The following is a 23,218-nucleotide window of genomic DNA, read 5'->3' as shown; positions in this document are numbered from 1 at the left end:
AAAGTCACTGCAATTTCTAAAGTCCAGAGGATAAAAATGCTTAGCTGGTCTAACCTTTCTTCATAAAGCACATGTTGGTCTGGTAAATCTTTTAGAATCACAGCTGGTCAAAAGCAACCATCTAAACCCACTTACCCCAGGACTTTATGACTGGCGCTGGAAAAGCACAGCAGGTCAGGCCGCATCCGGGGAGCAGGAGAATCAACGTTTCGGGCAAAAGCTCTTCATCAGGAATGGGGCTGGGATCCTTGGGTTGAAGAGCTAAACGGGAGGAGGTTGGGGCTGGGGGCAAGGTAGCTAAGAGTGCAATAGGTGGATGGAAGCAGAGGTAATGGTGTCGCAGATGAGTGCAAAGGAAGATTGACAGATGGGACACGTCATGAGGATGGTGCTGAGCTGGAAGGTTGAAACTGGAGGAAGAACGCCTCATCTTGCACCTCGGGACCCTTCAACCCAATGGCATCAACGTGGACTTCACCAGTTTTCTCATTTCCCCTCCCCCCACCCGACCACAACTATCTTCCCCCCAGCCCCAACCTCCTCCCATTTAACTCCCTTCATCAAGGGGAAAAAAAAGTCTCTTCCTGTCTTTATACATCATACTCTACGAAGGTGCAGTTACTAAGGCATAGTCTTAGTTTCACTCAAGTGTCACTGTGTTAATAAGTGCAGGGTGTGGAATGTTGGCAGACAGAGCATTACTTTTCCCAATACGATTGCATCTGATATAATCCCATACTTGACTTAGATCAATAATCAAGAAATTTACTCCAGCATCACCTCTCTGTGTTGATATCAAGTTTCCCTACTGTCCCTAATCCACTGAGATCAGTTTATCAGAAAACTGGAGACTTCCTGGTCAAAATAAAAACTTTTTGAAAGGGTAATACATTGGAAAAATAATCCTAAAGTTACACACACAACCAATACCCCTCTGTCTAATGACAGCGCAACCTGTGGTCCTCTGGAACTATGGCAACATTAACTGATTATTAATTGGTAATGGTTACATGGCTGTCATTAGATTAGTTTTCTGTCATGGTGGGATTTGAACCCCTGCCTCTTTGACCTTAGCCTGTAGCTCTAGAATGATTAGTTCAGTCATATTACCATAACATGACCATTGCAATCTCCCTATAAGTATATCAATGTGAATTACATAGAATCCCTACAGGGCAGAAACAGGTCATTCAGCCCAACAAGTCCATGCTAAGCGTCCAAAGAGTATCCTACCCAGACCCACTTCCCTAGCCTATTACTCTACATTTATCCTGACTAATGCACGTAATCCACACATTCCTGACCTGCAGGAATTCACCTAATTCACCTAACCTGCACATCTGTGAACTGTATGAGGAAACTGGAGCACACGGAGGAAACCCATGCAAACACAGGGAGAATGTGCAAACAGACAGTTGTCCGAGGCTGGAATTGAACCCGGGTCCCTGGCGCTGTGAGGTAGCAGAGCTAACCACTGAGCCACCGTGCTGCCTTATTTGAATGCTGTCCTGTTCAGCCTCCCACATTCTATTCATAACACACCTGGGGACAAAGGCCCAGATCTCTCTGTCTCCAAACATTCAGAAACTGGTCATATCCTGGAAAATGTGCATTAAGACTATGCTGAGGTCTCAAAGCACTGGTTCCATGGAAACTGAATAGGAAGTTCAAGTATCTAATGGGTAATTATTCAGTACATGGAACCTTCTGAAACAGAGTTAAGAGTTGGAGACTTCAGAGGGTTTGGCTTCCTTAACTCATTATCCAAGCAAGACTGGATGAATTAAAAAGTTGCTCTAACTCCCAAATGTGAACTGACATCTCAAGTACTCACACTGGTCACCTCCCCCACCCCAGAACAGCCACAATTATTCAGACTTGACCTGCCAACTAATTTAGCCAATATATATCTCTACAGACTCTTGGTGTCATCTGCATTACTTGCCTATCCGCTTATTTTTGTGTCATTGGCAAATGTAATATTAGCAAATGTAATACTGACTTTCCTCACTCACGTCCTTAATATATATTGCAAATAATTGTAGCCCCAACAATGAACCCTCTGTATTCCACTAATTCCACTCCTAAATGCTCTCCTCATTCTAACTCTCTGACTTCTGATAATCAGATGATTTTCTATCCATACTCATTTATTTTCCCCCTGCCATCATGGCTCGTTTATTCCAAAGTAGCCTTACATGCAGTACCCATCGAACGCCTTTGGAAATCCAAATTTATTACATCTACTGGCTCCCCTTTATCAACCTGCTTAATGCTCTATACATTCTTTATAACAGACGCTAACATATTTCCAATGACTGATATTCAACTAACTGGTCTATAGTTGCTTGGATTTGTCTGCCTCCTCTTTTTAAGTAAGGGTGTTACATTAGCAATAAAAAAACTAAGTACTGCAGATGCTGAAAATCAGAAACAAAAACAAATTGCCTGAAACGCTCAGCAGGTCTGGTAGCATCTGTGGACAGAAATTAGAGATAATGTTTCAGGCTGAGTGATCCTTTCTCAGAGTTTCCATAAGGCTATGGTCAGACCATATTTGGAGAATTGTGCACAGCTTTTGGCCCCATATCTCAGAAAGGATGTACTGGCCCTGGAGTGTGTTCAGAGGAGGTTCATGAGAATAGTCCTAGGAGTGGAAAGCTGAACATGTGAGGAATATTTAAGGACTCTGGATTTATACTCTGAGTTTAGAAGGACTGGGGGGGGGGGGGTAGAGGTGGAATCTAATTGAAACATACAGAATACTGAATGGCCTGGACAGCGTAGATGTTGGGAAGATGTTTCCTTTGGTAGTGGGGACTAGGGCCCAACAGCATAGCCTTAGAGTGAAGGGAAGACCTTTTACAACCTTTTAGATAAGGAGAACCTTCTTCAGCCAGAGAGCAGTGAATCTATGGAATTCACTGCCACAGAAGGTTGTAGAGGAACAGGTCATGGAGCATATTTAAGACTGAGATAGATAGGTTCCTGAGTATCAAGGGTTACGAGGAGAAAGCAGGAGAACGAGGTTGAGAAACTTATCAGCCATGACTGAATGGCAGGCAGACTCAATGGGCTGAATGGTCTAATTTCTGCTCCTATGTCTTATAGTTGGATAAAAGGAAACTTGCCACTGGCATGGTCTCCAATTTGGCAAGGCTGGAATTGTGTCCAAGCAAAGTGTATAACCAGGGCTGTAGGTTTGGACTTGAGGCAGTTCGTTCCAGTGAAGGGTGAATTATAGATTATAAAGAGAAATATTGAGGTAATAAAACAACATAGGTACAAGCAAAGTCAGTCAGGAAGGAAAAGAGACTCTAAGGACAACAGTGCATCAACAATTAGAAGGATTAGTAAAATTAAAGACTTTTTATCTAATTCTCAAAACATCAGCAATAACATAGGTGAAAGGGGGCACAGTGGCTCAGTGGTTAGCACTGCTGCCTCTCAGCATCAGGTTTGGGCGACTGTCTGTGTGGAATTTGCACATTCTCCCCGTGTCTGTGTGGGTTTCCTCTACATGCTCCGGTTTCCTTCCACAATCCAAAGATGTGCAGGTTAGGTACATGCTAAATTGCCCAGAGCGTTCAGGGATGTGGAGTAGGTCCATCAGGTGTAGGTTTAGGGGAATGGATCTGGGTGGGTTACTCTTCGGAGGGTCAGTGTGGACTTTTTGGGCCGAAGGGCATGTTGCCACACTGTAGGAATTCTATTTTTAAAAGAGAGTGATTTAGAAGTAATTCTAATGGGTCAATGTGAGCTGAGGACAAACAACAGCTAGGAATGGGTCACTAAATGTAACACTAAATGGAGTGAAGGTATGGACACTCATTAGGATTCACACGTACAAGGTAGAAGGTTAAGTAGCTAACACTGCCAAAAAAAAAGCAAGACTTGATATTTTATAGCTGAAAATGTGTTGCTGGAAAACCGCAGCAGGTCAGGCAGCATCCAAGGAACATGAGAATCGACGTTTTGGGCATGAGCCCTTCTTCAGGAATGAGGAAAGTGTGTCCAGCAGGCTAAGATAAAAGGTAGGGAGGAGGGACTTGGGGGAGGGATGTTGGGAATGCGATAGGTGGAGGGAGGTCAAGGTGAGGGTGATAGGCCGGAGTGGGGTGGGAGCAGAGTGGTCAGGAAGAAGATTGCAGGTTAGGAAGGCGGTGCTGAGTTCGAGGGATTTGACTGAGACAAGGTGGGGGGGGGGGGGGAGGGGAAATGAGTAAACTGGAGAAATCTGAGTTCATCCCTTGTGGTTGGAGGGTTCCCAGGCGGAAGATGAGGCGCTCTTCCTCCAACCGTCATGTTGCTATGATCTGGCGATGGAGGAGTCCAAGGACCTGCATGCCCTTGGTGGAGTGGGAGGGGGAGTTGAAGTGTTGGGCTACGGGGTGGTTGGGTTGGTTGGTCCGGGTGTCCCAGAGGTGTTCTCTGAAACGTTCCTCAGGTAGGCTGCCTGTCTCCCCAATATAGGGGAGGCCACATCGGGTGATATTTTATAGGCAGAATCTTATAAGGCAAAAGCAAAGAGAGAATCGATGATTGAGAAAGTTATTAGAAATCAGTTTAATTTTAGGCTACCCACTGTCGGAAGGCTTTTACGGCTATGAACAGGAGTCACCATGGTATTAAGGATAAGGAGTCTTTGGCTATGAGGAGATACTACAGAAAACTGAGGCTCTTGTAAATCAGAAGAGAGGACATTAGCAGGAGAGGATGCAGAGGAGATTCATCAGGATGTTGCCTGGACTCAAGTATTGCGGCTATGAAGAGAGATACAATGCAGACTTGGATTGTTTTCCTTTGAGCAGGAGGAGGAGGAGGAAGAAGAGACCTGATTGAGGAGTATAAAATTACTAAGAGCATTGATAGGGGGAATAGGAATAAGTATTTGCTTTTCGGCTCGGACTTCATTACCAGGAGCTAAAAGGCAGGAGGTTTAGAGTTAATAAGAATTTTTTTCTTTCATTCAGATGATATGTGGTGTGTGTGTGTGTGTGTGTGTGTGTGTGTGTGTGTGTGTGTGTGTGTGTGTGTGTGTGTGTGTGGAGGGGGGGGGGCGCACGGTGTGGTGGTGGTGGTATATGGAACTCACTTTTGAAAAAGGGCGTTAGTGGCATGAATCATTAGAACATTTAACAAGTTTTAGACAAACGCTTGAAATGCCATAGCATACAAAGCAATGGACCAAGTGCTGGAAATTAGGATTGGATAGGTGCTTGATCACCATAGTAGACATGATGGGCCAAAGGGCCTCTTTCTGTGCTGTGATACTCTATGATTCTATAAGAGTGCCCAATATTATCAAGTGCCATAAGATAAGTAAGGGAAGCATATTTCTAGTAATCAACAACATAGGTTAATCAATAATAAACACGATGTGGAGGTGTTGCTGTTGGACTGGGGTGGACAAAGGTAAAAATCACACATCACCAGGTTATAGTCCAACACGGTTTATTTGGAAGTACAAGCTTTTAGATGCTGCTCCTTCATCAGGTAGTGAATTTAAATTCTATCAGACACAGAAGGAACAGCATCCAAAAGCTTGTACTTCCAAATAAACCTGTACTGGTGGACTATAAACTGGAGTTGTGATTTTTAATAATAAATATGATGCTAGATATTCAATTATGTTTTCTGCTTGGAGTCATGGAGTGTTCCTCCTGAAACAGTGGTGGAATTAAAGACATAATAGTTTCAAATAAAACAGTGGATCAAATGATAGGGCAGGTACATAATTCTTTCAGAGGGCAGGCTGAATAGTTTGTACCACTTTTGTAATATTTGCCGATTCAATTCTGTCTCCAGTTTGTGCTCAGTCTTTCTGGAAAGAAATACTTTGACTTGCTGCAAGTCCACACTTCACAGATCCTGCTGCACCCTTGTGCCACTGCCCTCATGCATCTGTTAGCGCAGTGTGTGGATGCAATGAAATGCCAATTGAAGATACTGAAACAAACTTGATCACATGCAGTCCTGACAATGCACTTGCAAAGGGCCCAAAATTACAATAGTAAAATAAAGATCGACCTACATTTCGTGGGAACATTCCTCTCTTGCACTGAGAGTGTATTTTCGATGTCACCACTGCGAATTCTCCCCCTGCTGTCCATGTACTGAGCCAAACCCATGTTCTCCCCATTTGTACTCAGTGACCTGCTGGAAGGGACGAGGGTGAACAGGTTCCCTTGCTGTCGGCGAATCCTTGGGAAGGTTCTCCGTCCTGAAGAACAAAATAAATAACCGTCAAGGAGGCTGAAGTCTTGCACTTAATTTTCTAAAACCAATAACAGGTAAGATTCAAGCTACATGTCAGCTGGAGATGGCTTGCAGTCCTTGGATTGCACATTAGGCTCAAGTATTCCTTACTCCCAGCACTGACTCTTTTTCCTCTTGAAGGGAGTTGAATCATTATCATTTCAACATGAGTCAGTGTTCCCAGGACCTCATTCACATTTCAGTGGCAGTTTTGGCAGTCGATTAACCCTAATAAGACGTCACAACCATCCTGAGCCCCACCTCACCTAGTGCCTGGGAGCAAGAACTCAAGTCAGCTGTAAGTACCTCAATTTCTACCTCAGCTGAAATGTGATAACTCAGCAGTGGCCAGTTATCAAAGTTGGCCTGAATGAAACTATGTCACAGGTACTAATAAAGCAAACTGTCTGTTGCTACACCTTGATCAACAGCAGTCACACTAGAAGTGTCTTCAACAGCCTTGGAACATGGAGCAAATATGGTGGATTCTAGTTTATCATCACTCTCCAGTAATCCTGTGGTGATAAGTGATTTGATCTCATCTAACTTTGGTTAACATTGGCAGCTGCAACTCTGAATGCAAGCACTGGCACATTTATTCACTTTAAGCTTCAAAGATGATTCAGCACGGAAATGATTACTATGGTACAACCCCATACCATGAAGAAAGAAACGGGCTGAGGGTTCAATCTTCAGACTGTCCTGAAGTGATTGATCTCAGGCAGACAGGTGGGACATCTGAAAATGCAAATTAGGAAAAGTAGATCATGCAGTTCCTCAAACCTACTCTGCCATCGGATATGATCACAGTTGACCTGGTTGTGGTTACTACTTTCTTGTCTGCACCTATCCCCTTTGAATCCTGCTCAGTCAAGAATCTAATTAAACCCTAAAAATAATCAACAACCCAGCCCTCATTAATCTTTGGGAAAGAGAAATAGACAGCCTAATGACTCACAAAAACAGAATCTCCATCTCTGACTTAAGTAGGAGACCTTTTGTTTTTAAACTGCCCCCTAGTTCGGGTCTCTCTCAAAGGGGGAATATCCTTTCTGCATCCACTGCAGTCATGGCTTCTCAATATCTCATGTTTGAAGAGCACCTCTCATTCTTTTAAAGTCTAGCAATACAAGTTCAACTAGTCTACCATTCATCATGGAAACCCCCTTCATCCCAGAAATTAGTACTGCTCCTTCTGCAGCACCTGGCTTCACCCAGGTGACTGAGGCTAAGGTGCAACACTACTCCTGACTGTCATCGCCCTGCCTTTTAATGAAAACATTCATGTAGGTCAGAACCCGAACTGAAACCACACTAATGAAAAACTCAAGCTGCATGCATCAAGAATGTGCTCAGGTAGTAAAAGAACTAAAATCATTGATACAGCACCTTTCATGACTTAAGGTACAACAAAGCATTGTACGATCAATATGCAAACAAAAATCTCTTAATCACAGCAAGGCAACAATACCCAGAGATGAGGAGGAATCTCTTCTGATGGCTATGAATCTGTGGAATTTTTTTTAAACCGTACAGGATTGTCAAGACAGAGGTAGATATCTTTAAAATATCAGATAGGGAACCGAGGGTGATGGGAAAAAAGCAGGAAAGTGGAGTCGAAAACGATCAGATCAGCCTAGATCTCACTAAATGAGAGAGCAGGCTGAATGGCCTGCTGCTGCTCCTTTGGTCTGATTTTGTGATGATGCTTGAGGAACAAATGCTGACCAGGACACTGGAAAGAATTTTCATGTTAACTTTTAGAATAGTGCAATTGGATCTTTTATAACCACTTGACAGGGCAATCTACATAACTCCTACATATGCAATTTGCACCATACTCACCATCACCATAATCTTTCTGGTGGACAGGCACATGGAACTGTCGGGGATAGGTGCCCCCTTTTCCAGCCTTATCATAGACATGGTTCTCACGGTCTGAAGAAAGAAACAATTAAGGGGACTTAGCAAAATGTTAAGATAGTAGACAATTTAGCCAAATCTCTTTGAAGTTGAATCATACTTAACATGTAATGTATTGAATAGATAAAGAATACATATAGAAATCATTCACTTTTTCAATGCAACACAAACATTTCCCCATTTGTTCATTTTCTGCCAAATTACTCTGAGGGCTCTATCACTTGTTTCAGCGTGGTTCCCTGTACATAAACCCTTCATTCTGTTATAGAACCACAAGGATTGGTGCTGGGTCCACTGTGTTTTTTTTATCATTTATAGAAATGATTTGGATGTGAACATAGGAGGTATAATTAAGTACATTGCAGATAACACCAAAATTGGAGGTGTGCTGGACAGCGAAGGCGGTTACCTCAGATTACAATGGAATCTTGATCAGTTGGGCCAATGGACTGAGGAGTGGCAGATGGAGTTTAATTTAGAGAAATGAGAGGTGCTGCATTTTGGAAAGGCAAATCAGGGCAGGATTTATACACTTAATGGTAAGGTCCTGAGGAGTGTTGCTGAACAAAGAGACCTTGGAATGCATGTTCACAGTTCTTTTAAACTTGAGTCGCAGGTAGACAGGATAATGAAGGCAGCGTTCAGTATGCTTGCCTTTATTGGTCAGAGCATTGAGTACAGGAGTTGGGAGGTCATGTCACAGCTGTACAGGACATTAGTTAGACCACTTTTCGAATATCGTTTGCAATTCTTGTCTCCCTTCCTATAGGAAGGATGTTGTGAAACTTGAAAGGGTTCAGAAAAGATTTACAAGGATGTTGCCAGGGTTGGAGGGTTTGAGCCATAGGGAGAGGCTGAACATGCTGGGGCTGTTTTCCCTGGAGCGTCGGAGGCTGAGGGGTGACCTTATAGAGGTTTACAAAATTATGAAGGGCATGGATAGGGTAAATAGATTAGGTCTTTTTCCTGCAGTCGGGGAGTGCAGAACCAGAGGGCACAGGTTTAGGGTGAGAGGGGAAAGATATAAAAGGGATCTAAGGGGCAACTTTTTCACACAGAGGGTGGTACATGCATGGAATGTGCAGCCAGAGGAAGTGGTAGAGGCTGGTACAATTACAGCACTGAAAAGGCATCTTGATGGGTATATCAATAGGTAGTGCTTAGAAGAATATGGGCTAAACACGACTAGATTAATTTAGGATATCTAGTTGGTATGGATGAAGGATCTATTTATGTGCTGTACATTTCTATAACTGTAAGTGTTTTGCAAAGTGAGGGTCAGGCCACTCGCTGTGAAAAAACATTGTACTCAACAATACATAACCAAGACCAATCATCTGCCCTGCAATCTTAATTGCTTGACCTTTCAGTGAATTTTTGTAACTCTTGCAATCAAGTTCATAAATTAGGGTGCATTGGGAAGATTTCAGTTTGTTTCTGTTGTAAGATCTCTTGTCAGCCAGGACCTAGAGCGTAGTACTATGAAGTCTGTAACTAAACTCTTGTGTTCTAGTGCCACGCGTGACAGTGGACTTGAACACTCCTGTTTAAACTCGATGGGTGTAATTTGTGCACTGTCCGTGATTTTCAGTTTGCTGTCCATTACCATGAAAAACCCTCAGCATTCGGGGGCTTAAAAGGCTCAACACAATTCACTCTCCTTCCCAGCTGCTGGCTCACACACTCCCTCACCTCCCAGTCATTTACATTTCCCTCACTACTCTCCCCTCAATGTGCCCACGTTCCCTCCCTCCCCCTCTATCCCTCACCTCCAAACCCCAGCCTCCTACGCCCTGTCCCCCATTCAGCACCCCTATTCCCCGCGCTGTGTCCCATCCCACCAACACCCCCCCAACCCGGATCTCCCCCCCCCCCCCCACTGTGTCCCTCACCCCCGCCCAGTTCCCCCCTCCCTCGTGCTGTGTCCCTCACCCCCAGCCAGGTCCTCTGATTGGAGGAGAAACTCCTTTCCAAATCTTCCAGCCACACTGACCTGTATTTTGAACAGATGATTGTCGTGCTACAAAGAACCCTTTGGCTGGCCACACTGTGGCCTACAGATTGCCTGCTTTGCCAAGTATTTTTTGAACTCCTCTTAACATCCTGTTAAGGTTCTTAAGCACACCTTGAAAAGAACAGACACCTGTTTGTCCTTTATGCCAATACAACTTCCTTTTTCCATGATGAGCCACCTTTGTGACTGCACTGGAGTGGAATCAAATCAAGGTTTTCCTAATCAAAAAGGCATTGTGAAAACCCATTGCTTTAACCCTGGACAGCTTCTACTCAATCTGCTCTGAATTATCTACAGTGAAACCTTTGAAATGGCAGTGAAAGACTTCTATAATATCAGAAAATAAATCGTTCATGAGATGACCATCAAACTCACCCAGGTACAGCTGTCTGTTGTCGGGATAACTCTGCGCTCTGGACATACGGGATTTTCGATATGACGGACTGAAAGTTTGAAAAGAATTAGTTAATAATGTCATCATGGTGGCTGATCAGATTATTTCTATTTCTAAACTAATGTGGATATCAATGCAAAAACCTTGCCACCCTTTGCTGGAAAGCTGAACTCGGCAAATTTGATTTGCAAGGAATAGTCATGAGTGAAAGCCTTGGAGATGCAATAAGGCACTTGTGTTTGCTGTGGTGTCATTGATCAACACTGACCACCACTGAGACAGGTAAATATGAAGTAGCATGGACTGTAGTCATGGTCAAACTTCCAGTTGGGACTGCTCTGTCAGCATATTGGTAGGCAATAATCAGGAAAGACAACTCCAACTGTTCTATGTTGCTGAACTGAAACAGTTTCCCTTTGGAAAAACTTACAACTTGCTCTTTTCTAAATGGCCCACAGAAATGTTCCCCAAAAGTGTAAGAAGTATTGAAAATTTATGGTGCTGAAGAAACCACAAACTGCACATCAAATGGTAGATTCAACTAAGACATTTCCCATGAATTTCTCAGCAACCCACCAAGATGTCAATGAAAATAGAATGTCACAAAAATTCTGTGAAACATGGTCTCCCTCACAAACTATTCCAGCTCTTCTCTTACAAAGGTGTAGCGCCTCTGATTTCCCTAAAAGAAAACAATTCCAACTTAGATTGCCGCAATAACTGCTCATCTCCTACTTGTTCAGTCTCCTGAGACAGAATCCCTGTGGATGCATAAAGCCATACTGGAGCACAAGTCTGATTCTTTACCTTTGAGTAAAATTCATGAATATTCCTTTGTCCAATTAATTCACTAATATACAACTACTGGTAACAGTAGTTTGCCACTGCTCAAATACCTACTTTCTGGCAGTCATCTTTCTTTTAGCTCCACTGTACTTTTAAGAGCTCCAGGATTTTCACAAGTTCAAAGTGCCCAGAAGCATTCAACCAGTGACCTTCCATTACCTGGTGGGTTTGAGTTGCAATGGCACAGTGCTACCAAACAACTCCCAGGGCTTCACTGTGCCTCTGGTTCCTCAGAGATAACAACAGCACTTCAACTGTGTGCTACCTCCGACTCCCGCTCCTAACTAACTACAGTATTCATTAACTGCTATTCATAAATCCTTGAACATACCCAGGTAATCTATTAAAATATCCCAACAGAGTCCCGCCCAAATGCTAAGCAGAATTGAACATAGTAACCAATGGAACATGCTGTGCTTGGATTGTTATAAATTCTTGTTACCCCAAGTGCCATTGTCCACAACAGCAAAATTACAAGAACACAAAGATAAAACAGATTTCATCATAGCCTGCACTAACCTTTCTGCTCTCCTATCCAAGGACTGGCAGCTGCCTGAAATGGAGTTTTCGGTACTGCTCTGGGGTTCGTAGATCTGCAGAGAACGTTACATTACATTGACATTAACACAAGTTTTCTACAAACACTGTATAAATGATAGAACCAGAAACTGGACACACTCAGGAGCTCTGGAAGATTGTGGAAAGAAAGCAGAGTTAATGTTTCAAATTTTGTGACTCTTCTTCAGACCTGCTGAGTTTCTCTAGCAATTTTTGGTTTTGGTTGCTTCACATCTCCAGCATCTGCAGTTGTTTGTTTTATTTTACTGTACAAATAATACTTTTAAAAATATCTGTTGTTGGACATTGCAGGGAAATCCAAGAAGATAGCCCAGAGTCAAAATTGTAAACTTATTTTGGGGGATTTTGTTAGACAAAGGACCTTTAGCTTTTCAGTGACAATGGTTTAAACACAAAGGGAATAAAATCTGATGGTAATGCAGGCCACAAGTTAGAAGAGCTCCTGCAATGATTCAATAACAAAAAAAAATGCTCTCAATGAAAGCTATTCCCAGAAAAATTTAAACAAATTATAAGCCAATATTATAGACTCTAAAACCAATTAAAGCAGACAACTGTGGGAGATCAGCAGAGCTCATGTGTTGTACCATGAAACTTGATGCAAGCTACTGAGGGGTTAAAGTTTCTTTTACAATTAATGTTTTAAGAAAGCTAAAATTTTCAGAGGACAGAGACTACATTTCCTTCAGATTGCTTTAACGTTCAGGTAAAAGCAGCACCTTTATTAGAATTCTTCCAGGCTTTGAGGCCAATGCAAGGAAGGCTTGGAAACAGATCCAGCAACTTCAACACAACAACTTTGAAAGCAAAACAGTTGAAATCAGTTCTGCAGCATCTGGATCAAAATTTCAGGTTGATAACCTTTTGCCTGAGCTGGTAAAATTTTGAGATGTAACAGTTTTTAAGAATGGGCAGAGACAGGGGAGAGAAAAGAACAATGGGAAATGCTTTTGCTATTTTGAAAAGTAGAAGAGATTTTGTGATTAAGCGCAAAACAAAAGGGTATGACAATGGGGCAAGAAACAAACATCAGGCTTGAGATTATTTAAGTGGAGAAAACAGAGCCATTACGTAATCATGTTAATTTGGTATATATCCACAGACTCTAATCTGTTTAGTTCTACAACATTTATTTTGTGTTTCATCTGTCAACATTGAAATTTTGCTTTACATATTCAAGCTCAGGTCATTAATAAATTTTAAAAAGAGCTGTGGTTTCATTACAACCCCTGCTTTAACATCACATGGATTTTATTAACAAGAATGTGAAAGTCCAAACACACAAGCAAACATTATCTTTACTAATCCTCTCCATTATTTCAATTTACTCAAATGTGATTTGCTTCTAATAAATTCAAGCTGATAGTTGTTTCTAAACATATTTTTCCAAGTGACAAATAATTTTGCTTCAAATTGTTGTCTCTGAGAGGTTTTCCCACTATTATAGGCTGATGGCTTTATTCCTCACTGCGTTTCTGTTTACTGATTTTAAAAAGTGCAGTCTTCTGATCCTTTTGGCACCATTTCTATGTCCAATGAGGCTCAGAAAGTTGTGTCAGAGCCTTTACAAACTCTCCTTTCACTTCACTTAGCAACTTAAGATGCATCCCATTTGGCCCAATAACACTCCATTTTGAGTGCTACCAAATTTTTCAGTATGCCCATTTTGTTTACACACTTCTTTTTTATGGTGGCTTCAGCATCATCAATTCTGAATGAAGATTAAAGCCACATATTAATTTAGTACTTCCGCTATTCTTTCTGGTCTCAAAACAAACCCTCCCTCTTTGACTATACTTTACTTAGTTATTTAAATCAATCTGCTCAGACATGTTATGAAACATCTCTAGATCAGGTGGGACCTAAATCTGGACCTTTTGGCCCAGAAATAAGGGCACGTACACTATGTCACAGAAATCTCACTTTTAAAATTTGTTTTTAAATCAACATTTCAAATATGCCATGACACACCACTGAAGCAAGTAGGACTTGAACACTGACCTCCTAGCTCAGTCATAGGGACACTGCCAATGCACCACAAGAGACCACAATCTTATTTGTACGTTGACAAAAGGTTTTCAGGTTCCCTCTCACGTTACTGGTTAATCTGCTCTTGAAGTTAGTTTGCTCGTTTCTTTCCGTTTACTTTCAGTTTGTTTCTTTACAGCAGAGTTTCCCAATCAGGAACCTGCAATCTGATCCATTAGCACTTATCTATAAATTATAGTTTCCTGTGTGTACTGAGCTGATTAGAGGAGTCTCAGATATAGTGTCTGCACACATGCAGATTCTCACTGCTGGGGGATCTTTTGCAGTGTGATTGGGCAGGTTCCTCTGCGTATCACTAGCTCTGATGGATATGTCTTAGTGGCAAATGTGAGGTGGAAAGAAAGGATTCTCCTGGCCTGCAGCATGCCTGCAATAATCAGGATTCACTGTCAATCTCCCTTTCAATGTCCTTAACCTGAGCCCATATGCCTTTATCACAGCTTTCCTCACATCCACAACGAGATGTTTCTCTGACAGATGACATGTCAAATCGGAGTGCTTGTATTCTTTCACTACTGTTTGTGAAGGGATATGGTGGAGGAAATGAGAGGTAGGGGCCTTTGACGCTAAAAGGTTTATAGTGATAAGGCAGATTGGTTCAATTGTTTAGGGCCTTGCTTAATTCTCCATTCCCCAAAGACCTGTTCTTCATTGCTGCTGTGATTAGTTTGATTCACTGACTGCTTTCACCAGTATTCTGGTGTTCTGGAAACACGTTTTCTGTTTTAGATTTAGATTTAGAACATGAATACCTGGATCTTTACTCCAGTCTGGCTGAGCTTGAGTAAAATTAACTGCATTGAGCACTGTGCTTTTTGTTGCTGCTTCACTTGCTGTTAAACAAATGGTTGATCAGACACAGCAGGCCTTGGGCAGCAAGTAGGCAAATAATACACAAGGGTCTTTTTTTTCCAACAATGTGTTATTGCAGGAACATATTAAATGTTAAAGGGCAGGAGAAATCATTGTAAACATCAATAATAAAAACAAGATAAATGGTGGCATTACATTGTGAGAATCCATCAGCTTCAAAAGAACCAAACTCAGTGATGATATAGAACTTGTGTCATCAGATTCGACTTGAAAGATTGAAGAACATTTTGTGATGAAGGAAACACTGCTTTCCATTCTGGTCACCCAGGGTGGATGTTGTTAAACTAGAAAGGTTACCGAAAAATTTACAAGAATGTTGCTGGGACTGGACGATTTGCATTATAAGAGAAGTTGAATAGGCTGGGACCTTTTCTTCTGGAGCATTGATGATTGAGAGGTGACCTTATAGAGGTTTATAAAATCATGAGGAGCGTGGATAGGGTGAATAGTTGAGGTCTTCTCCCCTGGGGTAGAGGCCATAGGTTTAAGGTGAGAGGGGAAAGATTTCAAAGGGACTGGAGGGGCGATTTTTTTCAACAAAGGGGAGTACATTTGTGGAATGAGCTGCCAGAGGAAGTGGTAGAGGCAAGTACAATTACAACATTTAAAAGATATTTGGACAGGTATATGAATAGGAAAGGTTTTCACGGATATGGGCCAAATGCAGACAAATGGGACTAGTTCAGTTAGGATACATGGATGAATTAGACCAAAGGGTCTGGTTTCGTGCTTGATAACTATGACTCATGATTTGTCCTAAAAAATTAAGGAAGTTAAAAAAAAAGAACACAAGATCTAAAGTGCATGCACAGGCAATTCGGCCCCTTGAGTCTGCTCTGTCATAGGTGGGAAGGAAGATGGATAGGTAGGACAGGTCAAGAGGGTGATGCCGAGTTGGAAGGTTGGATCTGGGAGAAGGTGGGGGTAAATGAGAAAATTGATGAATTCCACATTAATCCAGTGTGGTTGGAGGTTCCCAAGGTGGAAGATGAAGTGTTCATTCTCCAGGCGTCAGGCGGTAAAGGTTTGGTGATGGAGGTGGCCCAGGACCAGCATGTCTTTGGCGGAGTGGGAGGGGGAGTTAAAGTGTTTGGCCACGGGGTGGTGGGGTTGGTCAGGGCATATGTCCCCACCTTATCCCAGATCCAATCTTTCAACTCGGCGCTGCCCTCTTGACCTGTCCATCTTCCTTCCCACCTACTGCTTCACCCTCCTCTTCGACCTATCATCTTCACCCCAACTTCATCTCTCTATTGCCTTCCCAGCTACCTTCCATTCAGCTCCACCCCTCTCAGCCCCCTTGGGCCACACCCTCGTTCCTGATGAAGGGTTTGTGCTTGAAACGTTGATTCTCCTGCTCGTCGGATGGTACCTGACCGGCTGTGTTTTTCCAGCACCACACACATCAACTCTGATCGCCAGCATCTGTAGTGCTCACTTTCGCCTAATCGCACCGAAGTCTGCCCCAATGACTCTAGTAATCACAGGAAAGGATTCTGGTACCAAGCAACAAAACAAAAGCTGCACATTTTACATTGAGGCATACTCACTGTGTTAGAAATCAAACCAGGTATTTAGTGATTCTGTAAAAGGAATCTATGAGGAAGTGGATGCTGAGCACAATTCCACACACATCCACACAGAGGTGAGCTGGGCTTTTTGTCTTTTTGTTTAACTTCAGGCAAGAGGCAAACACTTTCTCAACCAATAAAACCTCAACTTCTTGAGGCCTGAGGTGATGACATATTCATCGAAATAAATGTAAGGTCATGGATCTTTGCTCAGCAAGAGCTGGCACATTAAATAAAAATGCAATCTGAAAGCTTCTTGCCTGGGGTTACCAAGGAAATTTGTAATTTTGTAAAACTAGTGTGTTACAGTTCTTGCAAGGTATTTTGTAAATGACATTATAGCTTTGCTTGTTGTCTGTGTAGGGTCTTTCAAGTTCATTAGCTGCTGCTTTAAAACTACATTGGACAACCAGGCAGAAAACTAACCACCAGGATACATGAACATCAACTAGCCACAAAAAGACATGACCCACTCTCACTAGTATCTTTACATACAGATGAGGAAGGACACACTTCGACTGGGACAAGCCATTCATTCTAGGACAAGCCAAACAGAGACACACGCGAGAATTCCTAGAAGCATGGCATTCCAACCAGAACTCTATCAACAAACACATCGACTTGGATCCCAGTTACCACCCAGTAAGAAAAGGAACAGGAAATAACATCACCACCCCAAGGAAACCTAAACACAAATAAAAAGCAAACCATACCAACAGTGCTTCACCCGGAAGCTCACTGATGTTACCTAGTATGGTGACAAAAACATTAAAACACGAACCTTCCAGATCAGTGAGCAAACCTACATCCAGAACTTTCATTTCTCAAACACTTAATAGAGTAATCCATGTCACACTTGTGGACCTTCAAGCCCTCGTGAGAATTAAGGGCAAAATGACACGACAAGGCATTCTAGTGTAAAGCAGCAGTTGCGTTCCTCTGCAACCTCACGCTATAGAAAATCACGTTATGGAAATCCACTATAGAAAATCACGCTGTAGAAGATCACTACACTCGTTCAGAAGAATGATTGCGTTATCCAAATAGTGTCCCAAATTCGCCAATTGTGTTATAGCCAATTCATGTTGATGAAATGCACATTATACTAGAACAAACTGTATCTCAAAACTACTAGAAGAACTCAATAGATTTGACAGCTTCCTCAGAGGTAATCTAAACTAATCACTTTGTTTCTGTTTCCTCAGAACCATGTTCAGTGAAATATTATGAAAACATTCTGCTGTGAATACTCTGGTGAATACAGCCCTGCTTCAACTGCAGTAACTTAAGCGTTGGTCTAATTTTCTACAATCTACTTAGATCAAGCTCAGTTTTCAGCAATTGCTCAATGAAAGGAAAGTACTGAGCCAGGATTAATATTGAACATAATGTGTGCATGTGTTCGTCAAAGGCACTTCTATCTCGAGAGACCTGTTACTCAGCACCAACGATTTCACAGTAACAATAAGTAAAATAAAGAAGGTGTAATTGTTTTAATAATTTTTCTTGCAGAAAGAAAAACCTTTTCTATTTCAGAGGACTGGGGGCCTTTGAAGTTAAAAAATGTTGAGAATGCCTTTATTACAGTCCTGAACATTTTGCTATTTCCTATTTCATTTGATCCGACCATATTTAGTCAACAAAGAGCTCCAACTTTTCATGTTCTTTTGGAGGAATGTGTTTAGTCTGTAACTGAATCACCTCCTCTTTGAAGGTCTCCATTTAGTTTTAACTGCCAACCTTTGATTCCATGCTACCTAGGTCAGATTTCCCCAAATCTCACTGAAATTAGTTTTCTTCAATTTGAATATTATCCCATTTGATTGCTTACTGGCCTCTTCCAGAAGTATAGGTCATTCTGTAATAACATGCATTTCATCAGTGCAAATTCGCTGTAACACGATTGACAAATTGGGGACGCTGTTTCTACAGCGTGAACTTTTAAAACGTGTGTTGACTGTAACTCGATTGTATCGCCAACATTTTAGGCACTGTTCCTAAAGCGGGAATTTTCTGTAATGTGGGTTGCACAAGAACGCAACCACTGCGTTACAGGAGAACTAATTCTAATGGTTCTGTGATCACTGCATCTTAAATGTTTCCTTTTATTATGCAGAACCAACTGTATCAGTGATTTCTTCTTAATCAAACTAGAAACATACCAATTGTTGAAAAACTCTTGGATACATTTCAAAAATCTGCAACACCATCTGTATGTTAGTCAAAGTTGTAATGAGTCAGTATCAAGTTGGATTGGTGGAAGAGCAAAGAAAAGCAGAAGAGAGTGTTCAATATTTTAATTCTGGGAACTATGAGAAATAGATAACGGACATATTCAAAGTTAAAAATCACACAACACCAGGTTATAGTCCAACAGATTTAATTGGAAGCACTAGCTTTCGGAGCAACGCTCCTTCATCAGTGTCGCTCCGAAAGCTAGTGTGCTTCCAATTAAACCTGTTGGACTATAACCTGGTGTTATGTGATTTTTAACTTTGTCCACCCCAGTCCAACACCGGCATCTTCAAATCAGGACATATTCAACGTATCTATGCATTCTGGAGTTAATCAGAAGCAGAGATCGATCCAATGTCAAAGTGACTTGAGCAGATGACGACCCACTGATTTTTCTCATTCCAATCTCTAAATGCCCTTTAAAGAAGTGGTAGTGAGCTGCCTTCTTGAATTCCTTGCGTCTATGTGGCACAAACTCTCAGTGCTACTTGTATTGTTTTGCTGACTGTTTTAGAAGGCAAGAGTTAAGCACTTTGCTGTGAATCTGAAGTTACAAGCAGGTCATTAAGAAAATGATGGCATATTTTCTTTCCTGAAGATTTTATAACACTTATGCTGTGGTCGTAGAAGTTATGCGATTTTGCATCACCTGGTTAGTTATCACATGGTCAGAACATCACATGATCAAACATTCAGAAACAAACAAGTAGATTTGAAAAACCTATACAGTAAACCATATTAAGTTCCACAAGTTAGAAGAGCCATTGACAGGGAAAGAGATGCAGCCTCACAAATACCAATCACTAATGATCAATCACGGATACATACATCAAAACTTCAACTCAACCTAATGCCTGTATGAGCTGACAGCTCTATGCTCGATAACATAATGATAACCACAGAATGTAAACACTTCAAAGTAACCTTTTCAAAATGTCTGGGAGAGTGTTTGCTGTTGCCAACTCAATTTAAAACTTATTTTTCTTTCATATAATTTCAGGAACGTTACTGAGCAAAGTCTTTACTCACACATTGTTCCATGTTCTCAGGGATAAATTCTCCTTCACTGTGAATGCTGGTGTAGGATCCCTGGCGAGCGATCCGCTGTTGTCGCTCTGGTACATATCCTGGGGGTGGTGAGCTTCGACCTGTGTTCTGAGAACCTGTACGGAAAACAATTTTGCCGAGTAGTGTAGAAACTGTCTTTTAATATATTACCCAGCAGTTATCCATTAACGTCAAATTCTTGTGCAAAACCATCTCAACTGTATTCCACCACTCAGTACTGTGAAATGTTCGTTATAATGTCTAGAGTTCACATACCAGTAGGTCAAACGCAATAGTAACCATACATGCACAGTACAAACAAGATTCTGAGGAATGTTGAGAGTCTCCCTGGGCAGGTCAACATAGCCTGAAAGGCATAAATGAGGCATTTGTGTTTACCTCATTTGCTATATGCATTAAGCTTTGCCCATCAGACTATATTGTAATACATGTATGTGAATGATTGCGTGTAAATACGAACAGTTGAAATATTAGCTTCTTGGAAAAGTATTCCATAGCCTTCACAGTGAGTATGCAAACTTGAAAATTTCCCATTTTGCTCCCACTACTCCTCCTGATAATATCGCACACTCCCCTGCCACTCTGTACAATGTGTGTTCACCTCTTTCTAGAGCTTGCACAGTGACCTTTTTTCACATCACAGCCAAAATAATTAATATCATCAGGCTATTCCACTTGCTTTGGTCATGATAGCAGAATAGATTCCCATCGGTTCACATCTGAACAGGTCAGGTCCAGCAGGAATTAAGAATGACTACAAGCACAGAAGGTGACCCATCAGACTAATGCGTCTGTGTTGGTTCTCTGTAAGAGCAAATCAGCTTATCCCCATGCCCACACTCCTGACAACCTTGCAATTTGCTTTCCTTACTCGTGTTTATCCAATTTTCCATTAAAAGCTAGCGGTGTAAAAATAATGTGTTATCATCTGCTCTTTTACTGATGACCTTAAATCAGTGATATGCGATTCCTGAACCACTGATCAATGGGAACAACTAGCATCGACTCTGTCTAGCCCTCTCAAATATCTATCAAATCTTTTCACAGCCTTCTATTCTCCAAAGAGTTTCTCCAACCTGTCTACGTAACTGAGTCCCTCATCCCTGAAAATCCCTGGAGTGACTGGGTTGTAACTGGTAGCAGGAATTCCTTGCTCAAGAGGATTAGCAATTGTTATTCTCATTGATACCGAACTCACCACCTTGTGATTTATGTCTGTCCTCTACATCTGGTGGATCTTTTATCATCAAATTATTGAGCACATACTATTGCGACAGGGTGAAGAAAAATGGGGTCATAACTTATCCCTGAAATTTTTAAATAATATTAATGGAGCTTGATACTTAATACTTGGGTGAGAAGTATGAATCATACAGGCTGACTCTGAAGCACTGACGATTACAGCACACTATATGAAGCGTTAAAAATCCAACTGCATTGCTCAAGGAGCAGAGGAGTCTGTCCGATTTCCTGGCCAACATTCATTCCTCAACCAACACTTCAATGCTGTTTGTTGGATCTTGCTGTACCCAGATGCTGCATGGACTAGTGACACAATGAGTATATTTGATTATACATGGAATGTAAATCTAACCACATTTCCTGACATGTTAGTTCTCTATGCAGCTAGATTTAGAGATAAATTGGAGAGCATTTTTTTAAGGAAGAAATCAATATCATATCTTTTATTATACATAATTTGAGCTGAGTAGACACTATAGGGTGTTACATCTCCAGAGATACTGTCCTTTAGGTGAGACAGTAACCTACTTAGATGGTTCAACTGTTAAAGATCATACAAGACTGTTTGAGATGCTCTGCCAGACAGATACACTTTACTCAATCAAAGCACCAGTTCACAATAATTGGATGTTCACCTCAGTGCTAACAGCCCAGCTCTTGTTGAGCACAAAGCAACTGCCATGTACACCTAATCAAGTACCACTGAACTCAAAAGCATACATAAAGGTGTTTGGACAATTTGAAAGACAATTTATAAACTTGCCTATTTTTCTACCACATCAGTATAGATTATGGTCTCTAGGTTTTGGAGATGAATTTGAACTAAGTCATTTTTTTTTAAATGCTGAATCTGATGACTCTAAATGAAAAATATGTATTACTTCACCTTGCAGACACACACTCACAAATGTAGTTTAGGCTTAATTACAGCACAATAGAGCTTTGGACTGATTTCTCTTTGAAATGAACAGGTCCAAAAACAAGATTTAATTTTAAGCACTCATTTTCCTCCAACTAAAAGATCAGGCCATAAGAGCAGCCATGATCTTGTTGAATGGTGGAGCAGGCTGAAAGGGCCAGATGCCTACTCCTGCTCCTGGTTCTTATGTTCTAAACCAATGATAAATTAATGCTTAGGTTCAAATGCATTGCTACCACCCGCTAAACTTTCACTTTTTCCAACACATTCCGAGCCCTCCTTCACACAATACTAAAAGCAGTCATTATCTGATTGGCCAGCTTCCAACTGCTATTGTGGAAACAACATCTTACTAACAGGAAGGGGAAGTCGCGCAAAGCAGTGTATATCAAAGGAAGTGAATGGAAAAACAAGAGCATTGAGCTCTGGTCCATTTTCATCCTGCCTGATTGTTATCTCTCCCCACAATCACAAATGTGGCTAATCTCACACTGTGTTGAAGATAAACACACACAGAGACGAGTAAAATACCCGTCTGCAGGTCGGTGATGCAGATCAGTTCTGTCGTCATGAGAAAGGTAATGTAAATGTGTGATATCTACACACACTGTCTATGCACAGGAAACTTTTCATGGAGTTTCAATGACTGGCAGCTCTAATATTTCAATCTAAAAGTTGCTGGTTCACACTGCACCAAATACAACACACACCCTAAGGACATGTTTAGACTTGCAACTTTCAAAATATGGCAATATACTAAACATTTATAAAATCAGAAGGGGCATGCAACAATATTAATTCACTACAGAGGATATCGCTACGCAGTGCTCTTGTAAAACCTGACAAGGTGTCAGGTAGTTTTGGTCATTAGGTGAGCGCACCCCAGTAAGCAGACTGTGAATGTTTCACATATCTGAACCACCAGAGTGACCTAACAGGCTCAAACACAATCTTTCCTTTCTCCCAAGGCCGTGCCAAGGAACCAGCCAATCCATCTGCCTGTCTGACAAAAAGCAATCTTATTTTAGTCTGGCCAACTAATGTTGCAACAGCTGGAAATGCAGTGTCCAGCAGTCCGGAATACACATTGTCTGTAAAGGGAACCTGAAGCTCCTGATAAGCTCAGGAATCAATTCAGAGCAGCCTGGAAGATGGGAGGCCAAATCATTGTCTGATGATTGAGTACAACCAGCTGACAGCTTTGGAGTTAATTTATTGACAAATATCAACTGTTTGAAAATAAAGTT

General features: G+C 41.6%; 1 protein-coding gene across 1 annotated transcript in view; it reads right to left on the bottom strand.

The window, feature by feature from the left end:
* Positions 1 to 23,218, bottom strand: part of map3k3 (mitogen-activated protein kinase kinase kinase 3) — a 150,644-nt gene that overhangs the window by 45,749 nt on the left and 81,677 nt on the right. The window contains exons 8-12 of the mRNA XM_072561046.1: positions 19,772 to 19,905; positions 11,955 to 12,028; positions 10,571 to 10,638; positions 8,104 to 8,196; positions 6,035 to 6,223 (exon numbers count right to left, since the gene is read on the bottom strand). Coding sequence (XP_072417147.1) covers positions 6,035 to 6,223; positions 8,104 to 8,196; positions 10,571 to 10,638; positions 11,955 to 12,028; positions 19,772 to 19,905 — 558 coding nt within the window. The remainder of the gene's footprint in view (positions 1 to 6,034; positions 6,224 to 8,103; positions 8,197 to 10,570; positions 10,639 to 11,954; positions 12,029 to 19,771; positions 19,906 to 23,218) is intronic.

This window comes from Chiloscyllium punctatum, chromosome 42 (genome assembly GCF_047496795.1).
Source record: "Chiloscyllium punctatum isolate Juve2018m chromosome 42, sChiPun1.3, whole genome shotgun sequence".
Lineage (NCBI taxonomy): Eukaryota > Metazoa > Chordata > Chondrichthyes > Orectolobiformes > Hemiscylliidae > Chiloscyllium > Chiloscyllium punctatum.
The sequence above is the reverse complement of the archived record's forward strand: the minus strand, read 5'-3'. Positions and strand labels throughout refer to the sequence as shown.